The sequence below is a fragment of the Nannospalax galili genome, unplaced genomic scaffold (genome assembly GCF_000622305.1).
Source record: "Nannospalax galili isolate Female #2095 unplaced genomic scaffold, S.galili_v1.0 scaffold799, whole genome shotgun sequence".
NCBI lineage: Eukaryota > Metazoa > Chordata > Mammalia > Rodentia > Spalacidae > Nannospalax > Nannospalax galili.
The window spans coordinates 240134-252590 of NW_008343085.1; the positions used below are offsets into that span (position 1 = coordinate 240134).

Consider the following 12457-nt stretch of genomic DNA (forward strand, 5'->3'; position numbering starts at 1 on the left):
TTATTTTGATATATCACAGTGAAAGATTTATCGTCCTCTTTTTTTTTTTTTTTTTTTTTTTTTTTTTAAAAAAAAAAAAAAAAAAAAAAAAAAAGGGAAGTAGATGGAGGTGGCCCTAACCCAGAGTGAGCTTCCTCGGGGCCACAGGGACATGAGAAATGAAGAAAAGAGGCGGTGCCCCTAAGGGGACTGCAAATCCTGGACTTGGGCTGTTCAGGTAGACCAAGTAAAATACAGCACTTGGTTCACTTGCATGTCACCGCATGTCACGTACATAGTCTACCATGCTGAGTGTTAACGTCTCCTACGAAATGTCGCTGTAGGTCTAAACAGCCTGTGCAATCAGATTAGCAACAGATGATTTTTCTAAGTGTAAATATATGCCAAATATCCCATGGGACAGGATTACACTAAAAATTTTCACTGCATAATATTCAAAGTTAATCAGGTGTTCTGCATCCTGCCTGGCAACGCGAAGCTGACATTTGGAAGGAAAGCCTTGAGTCTGAGCTTAGGGGCATGCTGAGCTGAGATGCCCATGGACGTGGGGATGCGGTGTGACTGGTCAGATGGATAAGTCTGGGGCTCAGCCTGGGATGGAGGTGAGGCAGTGCAGAATGCAGAGGCATCTAAGCGGTGAAAGCAGCTGCCATCATAGCACCATGACAGGACCCTAGACTCTAGAGGCAGTGTTAGCCTCCACACCATAGCCCCTGGGAAAAGCCTGACTTGGAGGAGTGCAGGTCTTTATTAATCATGATTTTTTAAATTAATTTTTATTTTATGTGTTTGAGTGTTTTGCCTGCGTGTATGTAAGTGCACCCATAACATGCAATGCCTGTGGAGGCCAGAAGAGGCCAGAGAGGGCATCGGATCCCTTGGGACTGGAGTTACAGCCAGTTGTTAGCTGCCATGTGGGTGCTGGGATTCAAACCCGGGTCTTCTGCAAGAACAACCAGTGTTCTTAAACACTGAGCCATCTCTCTAGCCCCCTGTCTTGGGCTTTTCTAGCCCCTCCCGATCGTCGTGCAATGCGCACAGAGGTCAGAAGAGGCTGTTGGATCCCTTGGGACTGGAGTTACAGCCAGTTGTTAGCTGCCATGTGGGTGCTGGGATTCAAACCCGGGTCTTCTGCAAGAACAACCAGTGTTCTTAAACACTGAGCCATCTCTCTAGCCCCCTGTCTTGGGCTTTTCTAGCCCCTCCCTATCTAGTAAATTCCCTTTGTCTTAGAGTGCTTGGCTTTTTCCACTTTATTCTGTGCCTATTGCTTTCTTTGTCCAGCTTCTTTCCGGGATGACTTTGGTAGTGTCTAGGTTTGCCTCTTCAGTCAGTTTGATCAGTTGCACCCTTGTTACACTCTTCTGTGGCTTCCCATTGACCTCCTATGAAGTTCAGGCTCCCTAAGTTAGCATGTAAGCTATGTGTGCATAGCCCCTGTTTCCTGTTCTTGGGTTCTTTTTAGATCTACCCAGTCTATGACCCAGCCTGCCACCCTGAGCTTCTTTCAGGTCCTCTACCCTGTGTCTGCTTTCTTGCCTTTGTGCCTTTGTGCATTCTGTTGCTTTTGTACAACACACACTCTTCCTTGCTTCTCTAACCGACTTAGTTCATGCCTTAGTTCGGCTTTCACTTCCTCGCTTCAAGCGAGGGAATCCCTTGCTTCAAGTCAGTGCACACTGGCTCTCTGGCTCAGCTCTGACTTGACCCTGGTGGGACTGAGTCTAGGCCCCTACCCTGTGACCCCAGCACTGTACTGGCACAAGGTATCTTTGTGGAAGGCACGAATGACCTCAAGGTCTTTAAAGAGAAGGTACTAACTTCATAATTTTATTATAGCACTCTTACCATTTATCAGTTGGCTGTACATAGGTTTTCTTTCTTTTTTTTGGTCTTCTTGAGACAAGGGCTCCCTGTAGCTTCAGCTGGCCTGGAGTTCACTATGTAGACCAGGCTGGCCTTGAACTCACAGAGATCCACCTGCCTCTGCCTCCCGAGTGCTGGGATTAAAGGTGTGTGACATGCCCAGCTATGAGGCTTTCTTTCTTTTTAAAAAAATTTTACTATTATTTTTATTTTATGTGTATGAGTGTTATGCCTGCATGTAGATAAGTGCACCTGTGTCATGCAGTGCCCATGGAGGACAGAAGAGGCTGTCGGATCCATGCCATGTGGGTGCTGGGATTTGAACCCAGGTCTTCTGCAAGAACAGTCAGTGTTCTTAACCACTGAGCCATCTCTCCAGCCCAAGGCTTTATTTCTAACCTCATTGTTTCCATTCTATTCCATTGGCCACATGCCTCTCTTTGTGCCAATCCTATATTGTTTTGATTGCTCTAGCTTTTTAAAAAATATATATTGGGGCTGGAGAGATTGCTCAGCGATTAAGAGCACTGACTGCTCTTGCAGAGGACCTGGGTTTGATTCCCAGCACCCACACGGTGGCTCTGAACCATCCTTAACTCCAGTTCCAGGGGAATCTGACACCATCTTCTGACCTCTGAAGTATTTCATGACACGGGTGCACTTAACATACATGCAGACAAAACACTCATACACATTAAATGATAAAAACAAAACCACTGCCTTATTCTAGCATGCCAGTGCTCACATCCACCCAGAGAGGTGAGTATGAAAACTCGTTTGCATACTAGAAAACTAAGCCTTTCAGAACTTATCAGGAGCAGGCATCTCCCATCACCAGTCCAGATTCTACATTTTTTTATGTGTATGAGTGTATTGCCTGAATGTATGTGAGTGACCCGTGTCATGCAATGCCCGTAGAGGTCAGAAGAGGGCGTCAGATGAATGTGGTACATTTATGTACACACAAACATTTGTACACATAAAATGAAAATAAATAAAAATTCCCAAATGTTTGATATTTTTTTATGTGTATGAGTGTGTTGCCTGCCTCCTGAGTGCTGGGATTAAAGGCATGTGCCACCACATCCAGCCATTGAGGTGAAACTCTTTAAACTTTTAAAAAAAATTTTAATTATTTTTATTTTTATTTTTTTATTTTTATTTTTGTCTTTTTGAGACAGGGTCTCCCTGTAGCCCCAGCTGTCCTGGAACTCACTATGTAGACAAGGCTGGTCTTGAACTCACAAAGATCCACCCGCCTCTGCCTCCCAAGTGCTGGACTATAGGCGTGCACCACCACACCCAGCAATTATTTTTATTTTATGTGTATGCGTGCATGCACCCATGTTGTGCAATGCCTGAGGAGGACAGAAGAAGCTGTTGGAACCCCTGAAACTGGAGTTATGGACAGTTGTTAGCTGCCATGTGGGTGCTGGGATTTGAATCCGAGTCTTCTGCGAGAACAGTCAGTGTTCTTAACCGCTGAGCCATCTCTCCAGCCCTTCTTAAAATCTTTTTTTTTTTTTTTGTCTTTTTGAGACAGGGTCTCCCTGTAGCCCCAGCTGTCCTGGAACTCATTTTGTAGACCAGGTTAGCCTCGAACTCACAAAGATCCGCCTGCCTCTGCCTCCCAAGTGCTGGGATTAAAGGTGTGCTCCACCATGCCCGGCTTAAAATCTTTTTAAGTTTATTTGTGACAAGGTCCTAGCTATATAGCCCAGACTGGACTCATGTGACTACCTTAGCCTCCTGAGTCCTGAGATTATAGGTATGCTCCACTACACCTGGTTAAGATCTAATTTCAACATTCCATATGATTCAGCCATTTAAAGTGTACTGTTGAGGGTTGGGGATTTAGCTGAGTAGTATAATTCTTGCCTGGCATGTTCAAGGTGTTCAAGGACTTGAGTTGGATCCTCACCATTGCAGTATAACAAAGTATATAGTTAATTGCTTTTTAGTGTATTTACCAGGGTCCTTATAGTTCTATTTTTAAAAAATATTTTATTATTTTTATTTTATGTATATGAGTGTATTGCTTACATGTATGCAAGTGTACCTGTGTCGTGCAATGCATTGGAGGTCAGAAGAGGGCTTCGGGTTCCCCTGGAACTGGAGTTAAGGACGGTTTGTAGCCGCCATGTGGGTGCTGGGAATGAAACCCAAGTTCTCTGCAAGAGCAGTCAGTGCTCTTAACTGCTGAGCCATCTCTCCAGCCCCTAGTTGTTCTTCTTTTTTTAAATGTGGTCTATTATTTTTATTTTTTTGTGTATGAGTATATTGCCTGCATGTATGTAAGTGCACTCCTGTTGGGCCATACCCTCAGGGGTCAGAAGAAGGTGTCAGAGCCCCTGGAACTGGAGTTATAGATGGTTGTTAGCCACCATGTAAGTGCTGGGATTTGAACCTGGGTCTTCTGCAAGGGCAGCCAGTCTCTGAACTACTGAGCCATCTCTCCAGCCTCCGTTTTATCTGCTTAGCTTATCTCAGACTTGTTGAGTGATAGTCTGAAGTGCATGGGAACCTACATCTTTTTTTTTTCCAGCTGGCCTGGAATTCATTGTGTAGACTATGTTGACCTGGAACTCATAGAGATCCATCTGCCTCTGCCTCCTGTATGCTGGGATTAAAGTTGTGCGCCACAATGCCTGCCCCCTCCCCCCCATTTTAAATTATTATTAAATTGAGACAGGGTCTCAATATAACCCTGGATGACTCCCTATGTGGTCCAGACTGGCTTTAAACCTTCCTACCTCTGTCTCCCAAGTCCTAGAATTATAGGCATGTGCCACCATACCCATCTGTAAAACTTATTCTAGTTATTATTTATTTATTTATTTTATTTTTTAAAATTTTTTTATTTTTATTTTTGGTGCTGGGGCTTGTACCCACGGACCTAAACATGCGAGACAAGTGATCTCCCACTTGTAGCCCAGGAACTTACATCTTTTTGTAGTTCCAGAGCATCTTCATTTTGGAAAATAGTTAGTATTATCTAGTGTTTGAAGAGTTGGGGCTTTGGCCCCTGACTCAGCTTTGACCTCATTTGAGTATGTCAGTTGGGTTCCTATGGAGCTGTGTCATTGACAACCAGAAGTAGCATGAAACCCAGATGTGGATGAGTCTCTACTTCCTTTCACTGCCTTACCCGTAGCTCATCCAATCAGATTCTGAAGTTGAGGCAGGGGTTATGCATAGGTTCTCAGGCCATCGTCTAGGAATGCCATTCTTTCTGGGGAAACACAGATACTACAGGAAGCTGATGAAGTCCAGCTGCTGGAGGTAGAAGAATTTTCTTCTATAGGGAGGCCATGTTTTTATGTACAGAGGATCAAATCCAGGGCTTTGTACATATTAGGCAAGCATTGTACCATCAAGTTGTACCCAAGCTCCCTAAACACAACTTCTGTTTTGTGCACAAGTGTCTTGGTGGTTCCTCATTCTCCTGAGACACTGTAGAACCAGAACTCCAGAACTTCCAGAACCAGAGCTTTGGCTGGTGACCACATAAAACTTCTTGAATGATTCTTGATTTACCTTATACTAACTAGCTTTAAGCTGCCAAAGGTCATCCAGGAAGCAAATATGCTCCAAACATAAGCTGTCATCTTAGTGTTGTGAGCCAGGAGTGGGACTACCTGTGCTGTGGAGCATAGGTGTAGGCTCCTTTCTACAGGACAGAATGAGTCATTCCCGTCCCACTTAGGGACGCCCCTGGTTATGTTGCATTTCACAGGTTGGATGGATTACTGCAGGGCACTTGGGTTGTTTGCTACTTGGTCAACAGACATCAAGGGAACAGAGACTAGCTCTTGGCATCCTCTACTGCATAAAGTCAGGACACTGATTATTTAGGCTGCTGTTTTTCTGGGAAAATGTGCAAGTTTTAATCTAATGGGACTCATTAGAGTCCAGCAGGCTCACACAGCTCCTGCTCCTGATGGTCCTAGAAGCTGGCCCATTCTGGCAGTCGGTATATGTGTTTTTATGGATGGGCTGAGCAGTTCTGTCCAGTACAGGCTATGTATTAGCCCACATCTGTTTCGACTTCAAAGGATCTGACCCTGTCTTCTAAATGCTGCTTAAAATAAAGACACCAAGTTTTCACTGAGCTCTGGATTGCCTTACCTGTTTCAAATGCGGGCTCTTTTTGTTTTTCTCCTCCTTTCCTCTAAGCACTGTGGGCTAAATTAATCAAGGCCATATGCTAGCCTGCGTCTTTTCTTGATACCTGCCCAGCATCATGGGGACTGTTGATTTCAAAGGAAGATGGGTGGGTCTTGCATTCCTGCCCTCTTCTGTTTGGGTGATTAGAGGCTGCTCCCTCAAAATCCAGTGCTGCAGACAACTAGAGAAAGAAAAGGGGGCATTCACCGCATATGAGCGAGTGGCAGAGGCAGGACCACTGTGGTATGGGGATCCTGGGAGTGTTAGGAAAGAGAAGTATACAGGTACATGCATGGAGTATAGCAGAGGAGGAATAGTCTAAGATGAGGAGATGTGTGTGGAAAGGTTCTTTGTAAAGTTATAATAGGACAGTCAGAGTGTGAATATAGAACCATTTGGAATCGGGGAGATTAAGGCAACTCTGTGTACTTCAGTTTTGTTTTGTTTTTTTTCCAGGGCTGGGGTCATGGCTCAGTTGGTAAAATACCCACTACACAAACACGAGGATCTGAGTTTGTATTTCCAGCACCCATATAAAAATCTGGACGTAGCAGTGCATACCTGTAATCCCAGAGCTGGGGAGGTGGAGACAGGAAGAGTCCTGGAGCTTACTGATCAGTCAGGATAGCTGAGTCAGTGAGTCCCAGGTTCAGTGAGAGACTCTGTCTCCAAAAATAAGGTGGAGATTGAGGAAGACACCTGATGTCAACCTCTAGCTCTCTCTCTCACACACACACACGCACGCACGCACGCATGCACACATACCCTCAAATATACTCATGCACACACACCGAAACACCATTTTTAAAAATGTGATATTTTCAGGGCTGGAGAGATGGCTCAGCGGTTAAGAACACTGACTGTTCTTACAGAAGACCTGGGTTTGAATTCCAGCACTCACATGGCAGCTAACAACTGTCTGTAACTCCAGTTCCAGGGGATCTGACATCCTCTTCTGTCCTCCTCAGGCATTGCATGACATGGATGCACTTACCTACATGCAGGCATAACACTCATACACATAAAATAGCTTTGAATTTATAAAGAACTCAAATTCAATACAGGCAACTAAGCCTTTTTTTTTTTTGGTCGTTTTGAGACAGGGACTCCCTGTAGCCCCAGCTGTCCTGGAACTCACTATGTAGACCATGCTGGCCTTGAACTCACAGAGATCTACCTGCCTCTGCCTCCTGAGTGCTGGGATTAAAGACGTGCGCCACCACACCTGACAATAAAATATTTTTTAATATTTTATTAAACACCTCCTTGGATGGTGTTTGGATATTTTGAGTATTCTGAGTATCTCAGCTGCCTGTAGATGTTCATATGTGCTTAGAATCAGATATTATATTACATATTATGATTACTTGAGTCTTTTATAATTTTATTTACTTATTTTTTTGGTCTTTTTGAGACAGGGTCTCCCTGTAGTCCCAACTGGCCTGGAACTCACTATATAGACCAGGTTGGCCTTGAACTCACAGAGATCCTCATGCCTCTGCCTCCCAAGCTCTGGGATTAAAGGTGTGTGTCACCATGCCTATCTGAGTCTTATTTTTAAGTTCTTGAGGAAATACCTCAAGATGTTTATGTACTATAAACATTTAGACTAAAAGTGATATTTCCTTTTATTGACCTGCCTTTTCTCATGAGTACCACTAAGGAATCTTTGAAAGTTGCCACAGGAAGGGCCCCACCTTGCCTTGCATAGCTTATTTAGGTACCTGGGGTGGAAAGATTGTGTGTCTGGGGGTCGTCTTGGGAGCTGAGTTTACCACCTCCCTGCTTTGTGTGATTTAGGAGGCCAGCCATCAATGTGTAGGTAGGAGGGTAATCCTGGGGAGAAGCTGTCAGGGCTCTTGATAATCCAGAACACATCCATCCTGGCTGCACTTTTTCAGTGTCCTAGTTCTTGCTGGAGTGAGTCTGACCTTGCATCGCTCTGCCTCCCATTCTCTGGGTCTTTAGCTACTTCTAAGGAGTAGATTTTCTTGCCCTAGTTGGAACCAGAAAGCCAGAAGATTGGAAGCCATGATTTCAGTACACAGTACCAGTGAGTCTTGGTACACACACTGTCTCCTGTTTCTTTTTAAATTGTTTTGTTTTGTTTGTTGTTGGTTTTTGAGATAGACTCTCCCTGTAGCTCCACCTGGTCTGAATCTCCTTGTGTAGACTAGGCTGACCTCAATCTCACTGGGATCCACCTGTCTCTGCTTTCCAAGTGCTGGGATTAAAGGCATGTGCCACCATGTTGGGGACCCCTGCTGTGTTAAGTCGAAGTCTCTCCATGTCCGGATAGCCCAAGGGGCTCGGCGTTCTTATGCAGAGACTCCTTTTCTCAGCAGGGTGCCCCCCTACTCTCTTCCTGACTCATCTTTGAAGTAGCCATCACAGATACATGGCCTCTGGCGCCAGGTTTTCCTGTGTGATAATCAGGCAATGTCTGACAGCCTAGCAGAAGCCCACCACCACATGTAAATGGGGCATCCTACAAAGCACCTATCAACTAAGGCTTTTGCCACTGCCTTCACACTATAAATATCCTGGTTTTCCCCTTAATAAATTGGAGCTGCATCAGGAGCTGAGCTGTACCAGTCTCTTATTCAGTCTCTCCAGAGGGGGCTGTCCTTTCGTAAACAAGGACTCGTGGAGATTTCGCTTTAGCCCATTTTGCTTTCGCTGTTCCTGCACCTCCCCTCGTGACCCCGCGGCTGACCGATCTCGAACCTAGAGGGAGTGCCCGGTAGCTTGGAACGGAACACACCTGGAAGAGCAGTGACCAGTAGAGTCGCCAGCATCCAGTAGCCGTGGAGACCCTCAGCAACGCGGCGGGCCAGACCCGCCCCAGCAGCTCGCGAGAGACAGGTGCCAGCCAACAGCGCGCTCTGCGAAACCCGCGCGCCCATATCTGGCGCCTAACGTGGGGCCTCCGAACTCCGCGCCAGCCAGCAGCTGGTGCCCCCTGAAACACAGAATTCGTATCTTTCCCACCAGGAGAGCAACAGAAATCTCTCTTTCGTCTCCCATCAGGAGAATAAAAAGACAGCTGTGTCCCCAAGCCACCCCACTTGTGGGGCTTGGCAAATCTCTCTTTCTTTTGTCTCCCATCAGGAGAATAAAAAGACAGCTGTGTCCCCAAGCCACCCCACTCGTGGGGCTTGACAAATCTCTCTTTCTTTCGTCTCCCATCAGGAGAATAAAAAGGCAGCTGTGCCTCCAAGCCTCCCCACTCGTGGGGCCTGGCAAATCTCTCTTTCATCTCCCATCAGGAGACTGAAAAAGGCAGCTGTGCCTTCAAGCCTCCCCACCCTTGGGGCCTGGCCATCTCATTTTCTCTTTTTCTCCTTCTAAAATAAACTTCCCTAATTGGTTTTGTTATCCTGCCCCCCAGGGCACTCAGACTGCAGCTAAAACCAATTAGGTGAGAATTTAAATTAACTAGCCCCTCTCCTGGTGGGAGAGATACTTACGAATTCTGCATTTCAGGGGGCGCGGAGTTCGGAGGCCCCACGTTGGGCGCCAGATATGGGCGCGTGGGTTTTGCGGAGCGCCAACTGCTGGCTGGCGCCTGTCTCTCGCCCCTGGGGCGGGTCCCGCGCGCCGCATTGCTGCTCGGGTTCCTGGCTCTCAGCGTTGCTGGGGTGCGCGCGTGTCGCGCACCCTGTTGCTGAGGCTCTCTGCGACTACTGGATGCTGGTGACTCTACTGGTCACTGCGCTTCCAGGCGGGTTCCGTTCCAAGCCACCGGGCACTCCCTCGAGGTACCCGATCCATGCCTGGCTCTTTTTAAAATTTCTAAGATTGCATTTATTTATTTGTTTGTTTGTTTTGTGTGTGTGTACATGAATGTGTATCATAGCACACATGTGGGGTTCAAAGGACAACTTGATGGAGTCAGTACTCTCCTTCCACCCTGTGGGTCCCAGAAATCAAACTCAGGTTTTAGGCTTGGCAGCAGCTGCCTTTACCTACTGAGTTGTCTTGTAGACCTTCCTATTTCTGTAGTTGCAAAGGTGTTAAGATGCTTCCCAATAGAAATAAAAAGGTTCTTTGAGATGGGGGCAGTTAGTACTTGGATGAAAATAAAGACATGAAGGTTCTCTGAGAGCCATATACTGTATTGCTTTTACCATTTTTCTGCCTTATACTAAGAAATAGTTGAGGAGAGATACATAATCATTTGATAACCAAAAATTTTGTGAATATAAATTTTTCTTAATTTTTAGGCTAGCATTCAAAGTAATGTTTCATCGTGGCCTCTCATACATATATGTTATTACATCTTGTGCTCACTCATTCCCCTGTGTGCTTTTTTTTGAAGGTACATGGGAATAGGACTCTCAGCGCAAGGTGTCAACATGAACAGACTTCCTGGTAAGTCACTGTTGAAGAGAACATTTGTTCTGCTTGCCTCATCTGTTTGGTCCATCAGAGTAATAGTAACAGCTGAGAGACTGGGAAGGACTTTGTTTTCAGGATGCTAAGCCATTGGGTAGAGAATTCTGAAAGATGATCTGTAGGGCTGGGGCATCTTCCATTTCAAAAATTAATTGAAAAGTGATTGTCAGTCATGGAATTTGAACTGTTTGCTGTCAGAGCTAAGTGACCTGAGCTTACTCTCATTGGGGCTACACCTCAATAATCCTCACTCCCATTGGCCTTGGCCAGTCAACCTGTGATTCAGGCATGTCCTGAAAGTCATGTATTGCCAAGCCTGCCTCCTTTGTTGCTTATTACTTCACCATGTTAAAGATCAAAGTCTTTAATGGTTTCCCACATGGAACCTGGTTGAGGTCATTTCTGAATAAATAGGAAATATAGTTAAGAAATCGAATTTGTAGTTCTGTGTACACAACAACTTCAGATTCATGGGCTTGTTCTGGACCCTGCATCTGGTCCTACTCTAGCAGCCAAGTGTAGTGTACTTGTAGTTGTTTTCTACCCAGCTGTTCATTTCCAGTCCCAGTGGGCACAACTGAGGAGACAGAAGCCTACCTCAAGAGCTCTTAGATCCAGATAATGGCCCATGTCCATTTCTCCTTTAAGTGGCAGAAGTGACATGATAAGAGCTGCCCTAATACCAGTATGGAGGCAGGCATCCTTGTGATGTTGCTTGGTCTTCATCGATTCTTTGTGCCTGTGACAGAGAAGGCAGCTGGCTTTTTCTTTCTTTGTTTTTTTTTTTTTTGTTTTTTTTTTTTTGTTTTTTTTTTTTGTGGTCTTTTTGGGACAGGGTCTCCCTGTAGCCCCAGTTGGCCTGAAACTTGCTATGTAGACCAGGCTGGCCTTGAACTCACAGGGATCTTCCTGCCTCTGCCTCCTGAGTGCTGGAACTAAAGGTGTGTGCTACCACACCTGGCTAACAGCTGGCTTTTTCTAAAGGAGTAGCATTTCAATTTTGTGTCTTTTCCTAATAATTTTAACCTGTCACAGATTTGTCTATAATGGACTGATTTTGGATACTGGCAATCTAGACTTAGTTGGGATTCAACTACCTGTCAGGAGTCTGACTTTTCTTTTTAGCTTTTTGCTTTGATATGATTGAAAGCAAACTTTTTTTTTTGTCATCAATCAGAATGTATGTTAGGTTTGACCTTCTCCTTTTTCAGTGCTGTGCTCTCTTATACAGGTCTCTTTCTTGTTTCCAGTGTGTTCTTTGAACTTTTGTACTAATTTGGTAGTGGAGAAAAGAGATTTTGGTTTTGGAGAGAGGGTCTTGCTGTATAGCTCAGGCTGGCCTTGGATTAGAAATCTTCCTGTCTGCCTCTCAAGTGCTGGGTTTCTGGGTGGGCACCAACATGCCCTCTTGTACTGGTCCTCATTTTTGCCCTGACTGCAAGCTATCTGAGTGTTTCTTCCTGCCCTGTCTAATCGCTGCCTGGTAATTCCATACATGGAAATAAGAGTTAGATTGGCTCTGGTTAGGACTTCTTCCTGGGAAGAATGGACATCCCTGACTTTCCTAGAATGCTGGGCTAGCTGAATGTCTAGGTAGATCTAGCATAGGCTAGATATGTGGATGGAGTTGGGGGCATCTTCTCAGGGATGATGGTAAGTCTTCTACTGCTTATTCTAGTGTTGAGTTTGAAAGGCTAGAATACAAGAGGGTGTTCTTCACTTTTCTGGGATCCTCCCTCCTCCCTCCCACTCTCCCTCCTCTTTCCCTGTGTGTGTGTGTGTTGAACATAAATGATCCAAAACTGAAAGTATCATTGCTTATTAGCAGACCTGAAACTCCATGCAGTGAGTACTGCTTCTCAGTAGTATTTTGGCCTAGTATTGAGGACTTTTCCAGGTGGCTCTGGACAATGGCATAATAAGCTTATGCTTGTGAGAACATCCATAAGTTATCTGGTGAGATGCATGGTTCCCTGGGGATCATCAGGATGAGCCAATTGGAAAAAGAGTTTGTGTTCTGGCCAAG

General features: G+C 45.3%; 1 protein-coding gene across 1 annotated transcript in view; it reads left to right on the forward strand.

Annotated features, from left to right (window-relative positions):
- Ranbp10 (RAN binding protein 10) overlaps positions 1–12457 on the forward strand; it is a 74540-nt gene that overhangs the window by 17661 nt on the left and 44422 nt on the right. The window contains exon 3 of the mRNA XM_008839066.2: positions 10355–10407. Coding sequence (XP_008837288.1) covers positions 10355–10407 — 53 coding nt within the window. The remainder of the gene's footprint in view (positions 1–10354; positions 10408–12457) is intronic.